General features: G+C 44.7%; 1 protein-coding gene across 1 annotated transcript in view; it reads left to right on the plus strand.

Moving 5' to 3' along the window:
• Positions 1–18,241, plus strand: part of NCK2 (NCK adaptor protein 2) — a 530,895-nt gene that overhangs the window by 254,116 nt on the left and 258,538 nt on the right. The window contains exon 4 of the mRNA XM_044072748.1: positions 2,145–2,386. Coding sequence (XP_043928683.1) covers positions 2,161–2,386 — 226 coding nt within the window. The 5' untranslated portion in view covers positions 2,145–2,160. The remainder of the gene's footprint in view (positions 1–2,144; positions 2,387–18,241) is intronic.

An 18,241-nucleotide genomic window follows, 5' to 3' on the forward strand; every position in this document is an offset into this window, starting at 1 on the left:
GTCGGTGCTTTTGCCTCATAAATGGTCTCTCAACCAGGCAGTGAATATTTTCAGCCGGTGGGGCCAGCCTAGCTGTGCCCACCTTGCTTCATGCCTGAACTAGTGTGGCAGTTTATCTAATCCCTTCACAGTGACACTCGCCGAGGAATGCTATAGGACACAATTGGCCCCAGAGGGCTTCTCTGCACTTTTACTACTCTTGACAAAACATATTCCAAAAGCTACAAAGTGCAATACCAAGGGTGATGCTCATTGTTCCTTGTGTTCACAGCAGGTTTGTTTCACACCTGCCTTGGGTGTTGAGTCCTATCCCGGATCTTCTGAGTCACCCATCTAGGTTGCCTCTGTCAGTTCTACTAGCCCTAAAGTTGACCCCATAGTTTCTGCATTGTTTTACGATGGCCAGAGATGCCAAGCTTTCCTCATATATGGTTCACATTATTTTTTCCTTCCTCTCAAGTCAACCAAAAAAATTTATCAAAGCAAGTGGAAAAGATTTTCTATCTGTGATTCTTCAAAGGGATTGGATCCATTCTCTGCTCCTCTCCTATCAGTCTTGGATTTTCTATCATAACATTTTCAGCAAGCATATAGTTTTTGTACCATCAGTGTAAATGGCTGCCATTTTAAATTTTCACACAGGGCATACTGATTATTCCATTGACTCTCTGAAATCTCCAAAGCTTTTCTCAAGGGAACTTGCCTGCTAAATTCCCCAGTTAGGAATCCAGTTTCCCCCGTGGGATGTCATGGTCATGCTTCAAGCCCTAACTTGTATACCTTTTGAACCAGGACCCTCAGTGGATGTTGAGTCTCTCTTGGAAGATCATTTTTCGTCACAATTACATCTGCTAGATGGATTTCTGAATTACAAGTACTGTCACACAACCACCGTTCAGACATTTTCCATAAAGACAGAGTAACCTTGAGAACAAATTCTTCTGTTCTTCCAAAGGTGACCTCTGAAGCAAATTTAAAACAGTATTTTGATCTGCCAATCCTTTTACCCCAAATTCTCAAACAAAGGGGGAATATCTGTTGCACACACTAGATGTTCACAGACAGCTCAGATTCTACCTACACCATACCATGGGTATAAGAAAGCCATATCAACCGTTTGTATCTTTTTCTAAAGTAAAATTGGGAAGAAATGCATCAAACGTTGCGATTTCTAAATGGCTGTTGAGTACATTTTCCTTTTGTATATGACTGTGGTTTACCTTCAAACAAAAAACCAAAAGCCCATTCCACAAGGTTGATGGCTGCCTCAGTGGTGTACGAGCATTCCTCTTGACATCTGTGCAGCAGCAACATGGTCCACAGTTCACACATTTATATCTTGTTACAAATTAAATGTAAATTCCTGAGCACATTCATCTTTTGTTTCCACTAAACTGAGGAATGTCCTTCCTTGATACAACATCAGGTGTCTTTTTGGCAGCTTGGGAATCTGTCCCAAACGTTGAATCTGACGAAAATAGACATGGGATATGAAAGTTATGTATTTAGGTCCATGTTTCATTTTCATTTAGTTCAGCATCCTTCCCCCTTTCAAAATTGTTGTCTGCAGCTTCTGGTACTCTGACCTCACCCAAGAATCCTGTCTGCTCAGTGTTCTTTTGATTCATATTGTGATATTACCAACTCTGTTAACTTTGACACCTACAGCTTTCTGCAGTTTCAGGAGTAGATCAATCATTTGGATAGTCAACAGACTTTATCTGAGTTAACTTAATGGTGAGGAAAGAACTGAGTATGGGAGAAATCACGAGCCTTGGACCCACAGCTGTAGAAGAAGGTGCCGAAGTCGGATCAGACAACCCAAACATTGAACTAGATGAAAATAAGACATCATGGATCTGTCATTATGCTAAGTACATGACATTTGTTTTTACTGCAGGTCAACAGAAGACTATAAAATAGCAGTAGTAGTCTAGCAGGTCTGTAGTGAACTTACTAAGAAAACTCTGGTAAAATATAGAGATGTGGACAGGGATCTATAACAAGGTTCACTTTTAAGCGCATCATGGACATGTTTCGGAAATTGTGTAATGGTTGCTTGTTAATGTGAAACTGGATACAATTACATTCCTTTATGATTCTGGTACTGTAGTTATTTCTAATATGTTTTTTCCCCTTGGCAGGAGGATTCCATGAAAGATGACAGAAGAGGTTATTGTTATAGCAAAGTGGGATTATACAGCTCAGCAGGACCAAGAACTAGATATCAAGAAAAATGAGCGCCTTTGGCTGCTAGATGATTCCAAAACTTGGTGGAGGGTAAGAAATGCAGCCAACAAAACCGGATACGTGCCATCAAATTATGTGGAACGAAAAAACAGCTTGAAGAAAGGATCTCTCGTTAAAAATCTGAAAGACACCCTTGGTAAGTACTAATCAAGATGCGATACTTCACAGTATGTGGTAGATTTTGTTATGGTGCAGCTAGCTGTGGTAGTGTACTGTTAGGAAGACCTTGTTAGTAGGATGTTATTCTGACCTTCACTGGAAGAGTATAAAGTGATTTAAGAATGTGTTTGTGAAATATGTCCATGTTTTACATCTTCCATTTTAATATGTCAAGCCACTTTACCTGCATACCAAAAAAACACTGTTCTTTTTCCTCCCTAAAGATGGTGCGACAATGCTACCGGCAAAGAGTAATTCCTGTTACTTTGAGAAACTGTTTAGCTTTGATTTCTTTTGGGGGGTTCTCCAGTTAACATGTGAAATTAAAAATGGGTCCTCTGTCTTTTGAAACAGATGTTCATCGTGTTTCACTGTTGCAGTCATTAGTCTTGGGTTATCCTGCTGGCAGGCTACCCACAGTCGGCCTGAATTCCAAAGTTCTAGTCCGGCGTCGGTTGCTGTCACCTCTTCCCTGACGTCAGTGCGCCAGGAGTATATAAGATGCAGCCAACGCCATTTTCTTCAGTCTTTCTTGCTGCGCGGTGGCCAAAGCAAAAGCAGTTTGCAAGTGCCGGTCAGCCGACTCCTGAGATTTTCAAATCCGAATTTCAGAACCGAAGTCTTCATTAAAGCTAAGTACCCCATTGGGGAAACTTTTTTCTTGCTCCAGACCGATGTCAGAAAAAGTTAACAATTGTATTTCTTGTGGGAAGCAAATACCTCATAAGGATTTTCACTCTTACTGTATTCCTTGCCTAGGCCCTGACCACAACGTTGCTAGCTGTCGGTTTTGTGCTAGATTTAACCAACGCACTATTAAGCGTCGGTTCGATTTTGCATTTCATTACTTTGGCCGAAGATTTAATTATATAATTCTGTCGGAACAGCCGACCGGTGTTTACAAAAAACAAGAGAGAAAACTTGCAGAGAAAACCAGTTTAATAAAAAGCATACTATATGTATTAGTATTGAAGAAGGGTTACGCCCGAAAGCTCTGCTTTTTATTAAACTGGTTTTCTCTGCAAGTTTTCTCTTTTGAGTTCGTGTTTTGCAGCTGGTTTTACTTGTGCTGTTTACAAAAAACACACGGACAAGGAAAAGGATAGGCATAAGAGGTCCAAAACCGACGAAGCCTCCGTTAGGCCAGTCGACGGTTCTCAGTGAGGCACATTTGCAGCCCCTGGCGCCTGCTACCTCAGAGCCACAGACCGCTTCCGACTCCCATGTGAAGCCGACTGGGCCTCTGGATACTCAAGGTATTGGACACTCGGAAATCCTTCCATCAGATGGGTCCGGAGCCGCTGAGCAGGCATTGGCTTCTGAGGGTGTCTTCAGACCTCCACAGTTATATGTTAAACCATCTTCAGCTTCAAAGACTAAAGCAGCTCTAAAGACGAAGAAACAAGTACAGCATTCTCCTACTCAAACTTCCATGCCTAAAAAAACAGATGCTTAAAATGGCCGAAGACCTAATTACTTTGATCAGGGGTGAGGCCTAGGCAAGGGACAGAATATGATTCTTCTGATCAGGTTTCTATTTCCTCTGGTTCCCCTTCTGAACAGGATTATTCTATTCCTCCCTATGAGGACTCTGATGCTGGAGAATCCATTCCTTCAACCTCTCCTTCTGAGGATTATTCTTTTGGGGAAACCCTGCATACCATGAGGGCGCATTTCCACTGGGAGAGCCAAGATTACTCTGAATCTAAGAAAAGGCTCAGAGACTTTCTGCTACTTCCTCAGCACAGACCCCTTGCTATTCCACCTGTTCTAGACATTGTAGATGTATTTTCAGAGTCCGGCCTGTCCCCTGACTCTTTACCCCCTGCACCTGCTAAGTCAGACAGATACTACAGGGTCCCGGATTCTCATAAATTCCTATATAAAAATCCTGCTGCTGACCCAGAATCTATATCTCAGGGTCCCAAAGGGGTCAAAGCTTCCACTGCAAAAAAACATGTCCCCTCTGATAGGGATTCTAGAGCACTGGACAGATGGGGGAAAAAAGTTTACACTTCTGCTACCTTGGCTGGAAGGGCTTTAAATTGTCAGTTTCATATGCTTAAATATCAGCAATACTTAATGTCACTGCTTAAACAAAAAATGTTGACAAATTCTGAATGTTCAGAGAACAAGGAAATGCAGGATTTATTGCATGCAGCTGAACAAGTGGGAAAGCATACTTTGCAATGTGGTTATGATTCACTGGAGGCCTCTTGCAGGGCCACTGTTAACAGGTTCTGTTATTAGAAGGCATGCCTGGTTAAAGGAACAGAATCTGCCTGATCATGTTAAAGCAAAATTATTAGATGCCCCATTACAGCATGATACTTTGGTGCTAAAGCAGAAGAGGTGTTGAAGAAAATGGAGGATAAAGCGAAATCCATGCAGACAGTTAAGGATTTCTTACAGGTACAGCCACCCAGATTTAGCAGGAACTGGCCTTCTAAAAATTGGTCCTTTCCAGTGTCAGACAGACCACAAAGAGGCAGATGCAGACATCCCAGAGGCAGATCTCAGCCCCAAGGCACATACAGGCCTAAACAATGGGGTGCTCCTACCTCCAAAAGCGGAGAAGACCAATCACAACCTTACAGGAAACAGTCCCAATGACTTTCCTCTGCCAGATCCAAGCACTTTTCTTTTGGCAGCCCCCTTAGGGGGAAAACTAGCACTTTTTTCATCAAATTGGCAAATGGTTACCCAAGACAAATGGGTCTTGAACATAGTGTCCCAAGGCTACAGGTTCCATTTTCACACCCTACCAAGGGCAAAAGGAATGCCAGACCTGCCACACAATCAATGGGCAGAGGCACAAAAGCAAATTACAGCCCTCATGGACATGAGGGTCATTCAACAAGTACCACAACAAGAGCAGGGGCAAGGATTTTACTCCAGACCTTTCTTAGTGCCCAGAAAGGACAACGCCTGGAGACCAATACTGGACCCTGTCTATACTAAACACGTTTCTGGGGGTTCCAAAATTCAAGATGTTGACTCTACAGCAGCTACTGCCCATGCTGGGCAAGAAGGCTTGGCTCGTAACTTTGGACCTAAAAGAGGCATACCTGCATGTCTCAGACAATCTTGCAGAAGATACCTCAGATTCATAGCTGGCTCAATGCACTACCAATTCTCTGCACTGCTCTTTGGCTTATCTACTGTGCCCAGGGTCTTCACAAAATGCCTGGCACCAGTAATTGCATTTTGCAGACAAAGAGGAATTCAAATATATCCCTACTTGGATGACTGCCTTATTCAAGTGGAGAACAAAGACATTCTTCTAAAGCATCTGACGTTTGTAAAAAAAATTATTAATTTGCCTAGGGTACACAGTAAATGAAAAGAAATCAAAACTAGTACCCTCTCAAGAGATAATATTCCTGGGTGCAAGCTTAAATACAGCTGCCCAGATGGCTTATCTCACGCCAGACAAACAAAAACAACTGACTTCTTACTTCAAAAAGTTGGCAACAAAGACCCGGTTATCTGCAAGGAAAATCCTGCAGGCCTTGGGTTTCATGGCATCCTGTATTCTACTAATTCCATATGCCAGACTGCATATGAGGAAACTACAGTGGTATCTAAAAAGTGTTTGGACTCCGCATTGCCTGGACTCAGCATTGCCACAGCCTGGAGACAGTAATTTCCCTCATTCCCTGCCTGCAACAGGAGTTTCGATGGTGGGCACAGGCCTGACACCACCACAAAGATCTGCCATTCACTTTACCCACAGCCAGACAGACACTGACAACGGATGCATCAGATTATGCCTGGGGGGCCCATATGGCAGGAAAATGTATTTAGGGCACATGGCCTGCAAGCCAGATGCATCTTCACATCAATCAAAAAGAGATGCTAGCTGTTTAAAATGCCCTGACAGCTTTCAAGGATCTACTTCATCCAGGACAGCTACTGATAAAGACAGAGACAATACTACGGTCATGTGGTACATAAACAGGGAGGTACACATTCCTACCCCCTCTGCAGACAAGCAATGACCTTATGGGACACAGCATTGACTTATCAAGTTCACCTGCAAGCACAATTCCTGCCAGGAAAAACAAATACTCTGGCAGACGAACTAAGCAGAAACCTCATGGAACCCCACGAGTGGAAACTGAATCCACAAGGCTTCAGCATGATAACAAGGAAATGGGGATGCCCAGACATAGATCTGTTTGCCTCCCCTCACAACTGCCAATTAGAGATTTTGCACAAGGATTTATCACAAACAAGCATGGAGAGTGGACGCCCTATCCTTCAGCTGGAAAAATCTAACAGTATATGCCTTTCCTCCACTGCCTCTCCTTCCCAGGGTACTCCTAAAGGTCAGACAAGAGAATACAAAAATTATACTGATTGCACCAGACTGGCCACGCCAGCACTGGTACCCAATCCTAAAGTGCTTGTCTCAAGGTTCAAGCACTGGTACCCAATCCTAAAGAGCTTGTCTCAAGGTTCAGCATGGATATTGCCTCATACTTCTCACTTGCTGACCCAACAAAACAATCAGATCCTGCACAGCCAACTCAGGACCTTAAATCTGGCAGCATGGCGGATAATGTAGCCATTCAGAACACTCCTCTTTCAAAAGCTGTTATGGATGTTACCTTGGAGGCCAGGAGGCCCAGTACCAGAAAATGTTATGCAGAAAAATGGAAGAGATTCTGTGCTTGGAACCAGGAACAAGGCATTGACACGTATGTACCAAATATCCCTCAGGTTTTACAATACCTAACTGAGATGCTGGACAAAGGCCTTTCCTTTTCATCAATTAAGATTCATGCCTCTGCCATTTCAGCCCATTACAATACGGAACCACCTATCTTTTCTCATCCTTTAATAAGGCAGTACCTCAGAGGGGCCAAAAACATTAGGCCTCCAAGGAGAGCACCAATTCTGGCCTGGGACCTCAATTATGTCTTGGAAAAACTCTCACCGCCTCCTTTTGAGCCAGCTTCAACAACTGAGATAAAATTCTTATCCTGGAAAACAGCCCTTCTCCTAGCAATAACCTCTGCAAGACGAGTCTCGGAGTTACAAGCACTCATGGCTGTGGAACCTTTTATCATTTTTCATCCAGACAGGGTTTCTCTGAGGACAAACCCAATATTTATGCCTAAGGTGGTGTCCAGTGTGGCCCTCAACCAAACCATTCACTTGCCTACCTTTTTTCCAAACCCACAGAACAAGGGTGAGAAAATTCTGCATTCTTTGGACATACACAGGCAGCTACACTTCTACTTGGACAAAACTAAAGCTTTCAGAAAGACTGAGCAACTTTTAGTGTCATATGCTGCAGGATCACAAGGAAAGGTTATCTCAAAACAGACTATTTCTAAATGGATAGGCCATTGCATCTGTTTCTGCTATTCTCAGCATGGCAAATCAGTGCCTAAGGGCATTAGGCCTCATTCTACCAGAGCAGCAGCCACTTCAGTAGCCTTCCTCAGAGGAGTACCAACCAAAGACATCTTAGGGGCTGCAACTTGGAGTTCAGTGCACACTTTTACAAAGCACTACCACTTACCTCTTTACTCTAAATCCAGAGCAGGCTTTGCCACTGCAGTTCTGCAGGGCCTCATAGCCCTAATCTTATTTAGCCCAGCCACCCATCCTCAGCTTTGGGATTCAACCCAAGAGTAATGACTGCAACAGTGAAACACGAATATAGTACAGTTGTGTACCTACCATAAATGTAGATGTTAGTGTATTCACTGTTGCAGTCCAGGTTACCCTCCCACCGTCCACCTTTCTTTTGCTGGGGTTTATCTGTACTTCTCTATTCTATACAACCTATGTGGTTTATTTGCTTGTAAATGAAGGAAATGTTTCTGTACTGCACGTATGTTTATTGGCATAATATATTTAGCCTACCCTTTTTGGGGCACCTGACATCTGGGGCAAGAAAAACTGAAGAAAATGGCGTCTGCTGCATCTTTTATACCCCTGGTGCACTGACGTCAGGGAAGAGGTGACAGCAACAGACGCCGGACCAGAACTTTGGAATTCAGGCCGACTGCAGGTAACCTGCCAGTAGGATAACCCAAGAGTAAGGACTGCAACAGTGAATACACTCTAACATCTACATTTATGGTAGGTACACAACTGTACTTTTCTGTTTTCCAAGAGCTAAATTTAAATTGTAGGTATTTACAAGGCACATTGTTAGAATGGCTGAGTTAGCCATAATGTGGAGATTAAGCATGTTTCACTTGAAAGTTGTTAATTTAGTGTGAGTTGTCTTGGCACAGGCCTATAATGCACCACTACATCTGTTCTATTCTGTTTTCTTGTCACTATGAGTTAGTATGTCATGAACAGATTTTTCCAGTTACTTTGAAATAACCTTGGATGTGAGAGTGTTCAATCTCGCCGTTTGTTCTTACACATGGGTGTCGGAGCCGATCCTCGGCTCTGAGTCGGCCGCTTAGCAAAGCTCTGCATCTAGGAGAAGCTCGAGACCAACCTACCTCCCACAATTCCCTCTGCCTTTACCTCAGATCTAGTTTGCCGCTGCAACCGATCGCATCGATTTCGAGAGCTCTGACCAACTTTGGGAAGATAAGCTTTTTTCTATTTGTATTTCTTCGATTTTTTTTTTGGGAAACTTATCTTTAGTGTGTGTGTGTCTGATTCATCCTTGGATACTCTAATATACTAATATATATAATATATATATATATATATATATATATATATATATATATATATATATATATATATATATATATATATATATATATATATATATATATATATATATACACAGTTTCCTTAGGGCCCTACCCCTCCTAGTTCTAGGTTTAGGGTTGATATTGATTTTTGTTATAGTATTGCTGTGTTTGTGGACTTGAATCCAACCATTTTCAAAGTGTTATTTGGTATAATTGTTTGGTTTTTCAACAGGATATGTCTGAAAAAGCTAAGTCGGGATTTAAAAGGTGTCAGTGTGGGCAAAAGATGTCTGTCACTGACAACCATAGCTCCTGTGTCTACTGTCTTGGCCCTCTCCATCTACAATAAGACTGTTCTATTTGTCATTCTTTTAGTGGAAGGGTCATGACAGATAGACGCAGGAAGCTCATGGATAGGGGTCTTTTGAAGCCTTCCTTCCAAGAGGAGCTTGACAAGTCGGACCACGCTTCTAAGTCCTCGAAGGGATCGAAGACATTGGAGCCCATGTCATCGACTCCGAGCTCTTCGTTTAAAGTTCGTTCACCGGTTCCACAGGCTTCGGGGCCGAGTGTCGAGCATCTTACTGTGACCGAGCCTCGAGTCTTGGAACCGGTGTCGGAGCTTCCACCTCCTGCCTTATTGAGGTCGGTACCGTCCTCGGTTTCTTCGACCCGTTCTTCCAGGCCTCTCTCCGACACCGACGTAGATCATGTGGTGCAGAAGTTAATGGAGAACACGGCCCTGTCCAAACTCATTTCAGTCTCCTCCCAATTGGTGTCGAGACTCGAAGGCCTTCCTTTATCTCCATCTGTTCCTCCTCCGAGGCCTACACAGCTTTCGGAGCCGAGAGATGTTGATCTGATGATTGTGGAGCCCTTGGTGCCGGAACCGTCCCTTCCTCGGTCGGCACCGTTGACCTCGACTCTGTCGGAACCGTTGGCGGACTCGCAGAGCCGACGATCCCTCCTTGGCTCCGGGACCGAGAGTCGAACCGATCTTTCGGTGCCGACTCTCCCCCTCGGTGCCTCGGCACTGATCACTTCGGCTCCGTCCTCTGGGTCGATGCCCTTGGCCTCCGCGTCGGAGATACTTCCGCGTTCTTCGGAACCGGAGGGCTCCTCTGCTCGGGGTCCCGGGGACTTTGACCTCATGAGGAAGGTTTTGTCTTCTCAGACAACCACGTCATCAGAAACAACTTCTCTCTCCCATAAAGGTCCGTTGTCTACTTCTGCACCCACGACTACCCACAAGCGTAGAGCACCAGTGTCTCAGCCACTCCCAGAGGGAGCCCCTTCTTCCTCGGAGGCCTCATCGGAAGCCCCTCCCGATGACGTTCCGAGGAAAAAGTTGTGTAAGAGGAGGCACTTAGATTCTCCACAAGAATCTTTAACATCGGATACTGACTTAGATGAGTCAGAAGGGTCCCCAAAATCACCCTCAGAGGATGTCTCCTTTGCTGACATCCTGGAGATCCTGAAGCAGAGAGGTGATTGGCAGGCCCTACCCCCTTCTGAGGATGAGTCTGTTCTGCTGAAGGCATTTGGTGCTCGCCCTTCCTCCTCCTGGGTCACTCCGCCCTTCAATGAGTTAATGGAGTTAATTGCTCAAAGGGTGTGGGAGACTCCTGACACAGTGGAGCCTGTTCCCAGGAAACCTAACAAGTACATCACTGCCCCTCAGGACAAGTCTTACCTTACTAAGGGAGTTCCAGTGGACGCTATGGTGGTGGCCGCAGCCACTAAAAAGGAAATGTCCGAATCTTCCTCGTCTGTCCATCCCCCTAACAGAGACTAGAGGACCATGGACAGATATGGGAAGCGCATTTTCAGTTCAACGACTTTCTCTATGCAATCATTGAACTACTTGACGCATTTTACACTATTACAGAGGGATCTAGTCAAAGAGTTGGGAGATACCCTCCAGGGTAATACAGATGCTGCTGTCTCGGACAAAGTGACAGCACAACTCGACACCCTTACATCCATAGTGAACTCGTCCATGAGGCTCATCTCGTATGTGGCCGAGGAGTCGAGTAGGGCTGCAGCTTCAGCGATTGCTCTTCGTAGACAATCCTGGATGCGGCTGTGCTCCTTTGCGGAAGCCTTCAAGTCTTCCTTTACTGACGCCCCCTTTGATGGTGCCACTCTTTTTGGCCCCAAAGTAAAGGAGACCCAAACCCGGTGTGAGAAGGAGGGAAAGACTCTGTCTGCTGTCGGAGTCCGTTTTTCCACCCCATCCAGACCGTACCCCAAAGGGCAACGAGGTGGAAAGATGTGGTTTCGTAAACCCCAGGGTTCTTTCCCAGGCACACAGGGTGATGCCCCCTCCAGAGGCAGAGGGGGGGGGGCAGAGGTGGAAGACGCCACCCTGGCGGCAGAGGGGGTCCGCAGAACCAAGGTGACAGGGATACCATCCCTGGGAAGCCTTTCCAGCACTCCTGAGAGGAGGCCCGACTGTCCTGCTCTGGAGGCAGTCGGGGGTCACTTAGCTTTATACCCTCAGGCCTGGCAAAGCCTTACTTCAGACAAGTGGGTAAAAAGCATTATTACCAGAGGTTACAAAATTCCTTTTGTATTTCCCCCATTACCACAAAAAAGATTCCCAGATGTACCACCCCATCTGCGAAAACCTGCAGCTATAGAAATCTCAAAGCTGCTAGAAAAGAGAGTCATCCAACCAGTCCCAGCGGACCAAAGAGGATCTGGAACTTACTCAAGGTTCTTTTTCGTTCCAAAAAAGACAGGGGACTGGAGGCCAATTCTGGACCTAAGCAATCTCAATACATTTGTGAAGAAAGAAAAGTTCTGGATGGTCACGCTTCAATCGATCCTTCTGTTTTTGCAGAAGGACGACTGGATGTGCTCAATAGATCTCAGGGATGCCTACTGCCACATCAAAATGGCCAGAGTGTCCAGAGATCACCTGCGCTTCCGGCTGGGAGCCAGTCACTTTCAGTTTCGGGCCCTGCCATTTGGTCTAACCTCAGCCCCCAGGGTTTTCACCAAATGCATGGCAGTGGTAGCGTCTCACTTGAGACGCCTAGGATTCCGGGTGTTTCCATATCTGGACGACTGGCTCCTTACTGCCACTACCGAGCGTCAGCTGATACAGGCCAGGGACTACACAATCAGCCTTTGTGCTCAGCTAGGGATTTCGATAAATTTCGAAAAATCTGCGTTACAGCCCTCGCAACATATTTCATTTATAGGCGCAGATCTAGATACCCGTTCTATGCTACTAAAACTACCCCTCACAAGAATAGCTTCCCTGCAAGATCACGCATCTCTCCTGCTATTGTCCAAAAAGTCCCCAGTCAATCTAGTCCTGAAAGTCTTAGGGCTCATGTCAGCTTCCCTCATTGCAGTTCCCATGGGGAGACTACACATGAGTTCTCCAATGGCTGCTGTTCGCACAGTGGTCGTTCCAGCAGTTACCGCTGACACACGAGATTCACATAACAAATACCTGCAAAGCACACCTGTCTTGGTGGTTACAGAATCACAACGTCATCAGCGGCCGGCCGTTTGTGTTACCCAAACCAGCAGCCACCGTGACCACGGATGCTTCCCTGATAGGGTGGGGGGGCATCTTTCAGGGACAGACAGTCCAAGGCAAATGGTCCAGCTTAGAGTACAACCTGCACATAAATGTTCTAGAGATGAGGGCAGTGTTTCTAGCATTGCAACACTTCTCCCCCCTTCTACCTCTAGGGACCATTGCAGTTCAGACGGACAACATGTCCGTAGTCTGGTACATAAACAAACAAGGAGGAACCAAGTCTTACCAGTTGTGCAGAGAGGCCATGAGAATTTGGCAATGGGCAGAATCCACGGGTCGCTTTCGCTTTCTGATAGCAACGCACATCCCGGGGTTATCCAACATCATAGCGGACAGGTTGAGCAGAGCCATCCTGTTACCTCACGAGTGGTCCCTCAATCAGATAGTGGCGGAAAGGATTTTCCGCAAATGGGGCCAGCCTTGCTGCGATCTGTTTGCGTCTCCAATGAACACCAAGTGCAGAAGCTACTTTGCCCTTTTACCCCCTCCAGGGGATGTCCCCAGGGACGCTCTGGTTCACGATTGGCCCCCGGGTCTCCTGTACGCTTTCCCTCCTATACGTCTGATCCCGAAATTTCTTCAGAAAGCCAAGGACCAGGAGAGGACTATAATTCTCATTGCCCCATTCTGGCCTCGACAGATTTGGTTCCCCTTTCTTCAAGCCCAGCAAATATGGGAGCCCTGGATTCTGGACCCAGTGCCAGACCTACTCACTCATTCGTCAGGAGCTCCTCACCCGTCGCTCCTATCCCTCAAGTTAGCAGCTTGGCTGCTCGCTTCCCTACTTAGCCAGGTCTGATCTTCTCTCTCCGGTGGTTCAGGACATTCTGGTCGCCTCTCATAAGACTTCCACTACTAAAATCTATACCAGTAAGTGGAAATGTTTCATCTACTGGGCGACTACACAACATTTAGATCCCTTAGTAGCCCCTCTAAACAAGATTTTGGAGTTCCTGTCCATGCTGTTTCACCAAGGAGCCTCTACTGCCACTTTAAAAGTTCAGTTGGCCACTATTTCCAACTTTCACGTAGGAGAAAACGGAGCTCCCATTATGGCTCATAGGCTTTGTAAAGCCTTCATGAAAGGGTCCTTTCATCTCAGACCAACAGTTAGGTTACCTACAGCTCCTTGGAATCTAAATTTGTTCTTATCCCAACTAATTTTACCACCCTTTGAACCAGCTTCTTCCTGTTCCTTAAAGTTCTTGTCCTGGAAGACTCTTTTCCTAGTAGCTATCACTTCAGTCAGACGAGTATCAGAACTTCAGGACCTTTCCATCAAGCAGCCATATTTAATTTTTCACCCGGACAGAGTATCATTACGCACCAACCCTTCCTTCCTCCCTAAGGTTTGTTCGGTCAACAACATTAATCAGTCCATTGAGCTTCCTACATTTTTCAAAAACCACTCCAACAAGCTGGAATATATGTTGCACAAATTGGATGTTCATAGACAACTCAGATTCTACCTGGATAGAACTAAGGACCATAGGAAAGCGGACCAACTCTTTATAGCCTTTGCGGACAACAAAAAGGGCATGGCAGTGACGAAGCGCTCACTTTCTAAATGGCTAACTGATTGATTGTATAACCTTCGTTTATTCTGCTTCACTTCAGATTTTGCCCACCAAACCAAAGGGACATTCTACTAGGTCAGTTTCCACATCTCTGGCTCATGCGGCTCGTCTGCCATTGGACACTATTTGTGCAGCCGCCACTTGGTCTAAACCGCATACATTTATCACTCATTATAAAGTTGACAGGACTTCCAGGGATAGAACATCTTTTGGTTCCACTGTGCTCAGGAACGTTCTTCCTTGAGTGACTCAGGGTAACGGAGCTAGGGACGCTACCCATGTGTAAGAACAAACGGCTAGATTGAACACTCTCACATAAAGAAGTTATGTCCTTACCATAACGTTCCATGTGGAGTGTTCATTTCACCTTTGTTCTTACATCCCCACCCACCCACCCTCAGGTCTGGAAGAACGTACGGATTTAGAAGTCTGGGCTATTTGTCTCCCACTAGTGTTCTCTCTGTTGTTCCTACTGGCTTGAGCTAGTGTCTAATCCTTATGTATACTTATGTATCCTTTTATGCTCATAACCTTTGTTATTGCTGGATCTGGTCTTGTTTGCAAACTAGATCTGAGGTAAAGGCAGAGGGAATTGTGGGAGGTAGGTTGGTCTCGAGCTTCTCCTAGATGCAGAGCTTTGCTAAGCGGCCGACTCTCCGACACCCATGTGTAAGAACAAAGGCGAGATGAACACTCCACATGGAACATTATGGTAAGGACATAACTTCTTTTTAAAGGTGTCAGGCTTTACATTCCACTAGCACTTTATGGAAGCTGTTTTATAGTTTTTGTGTTTAATGGTAAAATAGTAAGCTGTTTCGTGAGTCTTTTACAGAATCACCAAAACACCTGTTTGCCCTATATATATTTAAACATTTTTCTTTGAGTAGATGTTACATCGTCATTTTCATTCATTCAGTAATAAATGGGTTGGGATCTGACTCTGCCGCTTTCCCCAGCTCGTTGAATGCAAACTGTTAAGCTCCTCCCTTACCCACAATGCACTTTTCCCTACAACACTTCAAATCTCGTTTGTTGTCGGTCATTTATCCCCTGCACCAGGGAACTTGTTTAGATATTACAAAAGATTCTTCGCTGCAGCAGGTTATTTCCAGAGGGTTATACAATAACTTTTCCCTACCCCCCCCCCCCAACAGTAAACAGTTCCCGATGCTCCACCTGTCAGAGGAAAGCACCAGCACGAGAAATAAAAAAGCTTCTAGAAAAGTCCTCTTGAGGTCCTCCCAGAACAGAAAGAGTCTGGAACTTGCTCATGATTCTTTAGTGACAAAGAAAACAGGGGACTGGAGACCAGTTTTGGATCTCTGCAATCTGAACAAGTCAGTTCAATATACCAAGTTCTGCATGGTCAAAGTTCAGTCCATTCTGCCTTTTCTGCAGAAGGACAACTGGATGTGCTTGATAGATCTTCAGGATGTGTACTATCGTAAAAGTGAACAGATGATACAAAAGATTCCTTCACTTCTAGCTGGGAGCCAGTCACTACCAATTCAGACCTGTTCCCTCTGGTCTCACCACAGGTCCCAGGGTGTTCACCAAATGCATGGCAGCAGTGGCGATTCACTTGAAACTGCAAGAATTCTGGGTGTTTCCTTACTTAAGATGACTGGCTCATAACCACTCTGAGCAGGCATAAGATTACATACTCCAGTTATGTTCTCACCTGGAAATTAAAATCAGGCCCGACATATCTCCATTACAACCAACTCAAATATTGGAGTTTATCAGTGTGTCATTCAACATGGTGGTCTTGACGGCCTTCCTCCCTTTACCAAGGGTACAAAGCACATGATTCCAAGTCAAAAATATCATCCAAAATTCTTCTCTCTCAGCTTGATTGATTCTTCAAGCTTTGGGGTAAATGTTTGCTGTGATAGTTTTGGTTCCGTTAGCAAGATTCCACATGAGAATTCTTTAGTGGATCCTAGCGACTCACTGGTCTGTTCTTCAACCTGTCAACCCAAATCAAAATATGCATGCATTCAAAAATTACTTCCTTTGGTGCATTCACTCCGATCAGATAATGCAAGGTCACCCCTTCACTCTCCATCAGCCCAAGGCTATAGTTACCACGGACGTTTCCCAAATCGGGTGGGGGGGCACTTCTTGGGAAAGAAGGTCCAAGGCGCATATTCCCCCGAAGAGGTCAGTTTGCATAGCAGTGTCCTGGAAATGAGAACTGTCTTAACATTGCAGGCGTTCCAAGGTACACTCCCTTTCCAGGACTACTGCAATTCAGACTAACAATATGTCCGTGATCTGGTACATCAACATACAAGGAAGAACCAAATTTTTACCCCCTGTGCCTAAAAGCTTTGTGTGTGTGGCAATGGACGATCTCTTCCAATTGATTTCTGATAGCAGTGCACACTCGGGGAAAATTGAGTCTTAGCAGACAAGGTAAACAGGTCCATTCTAATGCCTCACAAGTGGTGACTCAGTATGAAACTGGTGGAAAAGCTTTTCTGTCAATGGGGTCAACCTTGCTGCAATCTTTCTATCTCCCCTCAGCAACAAGTGCAGCAGGTTCTTTGCCCTATCTCTCACCCTTCCCACTGGAGGGGTCACAGAGAGACACTGTTCTCCACAATTGGCCCCCAGTCTCCTCAGTGCCTTTCCCCAAGTGCATCTTATCCCCAGCTTTCTTCAGAAGGCATCTCGATTGAAGAGCACAGACATCCTCATTGCTCCCTATTGGGCTCGTCAAATTTGGTTCCCTTTTCTTTTGTCTCATCTGCTTCTCCTGCCATCTATTCTGGATCCAGTTTCAGACCTTCTGTCTCACACTCTACAGGTATAACAACACCTCAGTATTTTAGGCGTAAAACTGACCGCGTGGCTTCTCCAATTCCATTAATAGCTAGACAGCCCAGGTTCTCTACCCCCATCCGCCACATTCTTTTATCTTCCCATAGTTTTCACTATAAAAATGTACAGAAGTCAGTGGAAAAGATTTGTTATAGCACAGCAAAACGATATTGACCCCTTTTCAGCTCCAGTTCCTAAGGTTCTTGAGTTTTTAGCTAAATGTTTTAGTGAAAAGTGCTAGTTCAACTATTAAAGTAGAATTTTTTGTCATTTCTAATTTTCTGTTGGACTAAGTAGTTCATCTTTAGCTTCTTGCAAACTGTGTAAGGCTTGTATAAGGGGAATTTTTCAACTTAGACCCCCCTTTTAAAGATTACACTCCCCCATGGGATTTGCTTGGTTTTACAGTCTTTGACCCAATCCCCCTTTGAACCATCAGCCAAATGTGAACTAAAAGTTTTAACATGGAAGACTTTTTAGTGGCCATTACCTCTTCTAGAAGAATTTCAGAACTTCAAGCCTTATCTTCTAAGCCTCCTTATTCAATTTTTCATAAGGATAGGTTATCCTTATGAACCAACCCATCCTTCCTTCCTAAAGTGGTATCAGAATCCAATATCAATCGAACTTTCTACCTTCCAGTTTCCTTTCTTTGTGAAGTTTGGAAAGAAGAGTATGTTGCATCCATTGGATGTTCACAGTTATCCTTTTTATCTACATAGGACAAAAATTCAGACCAATTATTTGTCTCATTTTTGGATTTAAAATTGGACAAGCCAGTTACTAAAGTGACCTTAGCCAAATGGTTCACTGATTGTATTACCTTTTTATAAAAAGAATTGTGCTTTTCTTTGACAAAACCACAAAAAGTGCATTCCACCAGGTCTATGGCAACTTCAGTATTTTTATCCAGATCTTCCTTGAATGATATTTATGTGGCTGCAGTTTGGGCTAATCCTCACACCTTTATTGCTCATTGCAAATTGGGCTTAGTCTCTAGGGGAAGAACAGCCTTCGTCTCAACAGTTATCAGGAATGTCCTTCCTTGGAGCCCTCCTGGGATTTGGGTAGCTGCGGACTCTGCCCCATTCATTGAGGAATGAATGAAAATGACATCAGATCAAAGTTAGGTACTCACCATAATGTTTCATGTCCTTCTGTTCGGTGTTGCTGTATTCTGCATTCCG

This window comes from Protopterus annectens, chromosome 5.part0 (genome assembly GCF_019279795.1).
Source record: "Protopterus annectens isolate FY-2018-M chromosome 5.part0, PAN1.0, whole genome shotgun sequence".
Taxonomy (NCBI): Eukaryota; Metazoa; Chordata; order Ceratodontiformes; family Protopteridae; genus Protopterus; species Protopterus annectens.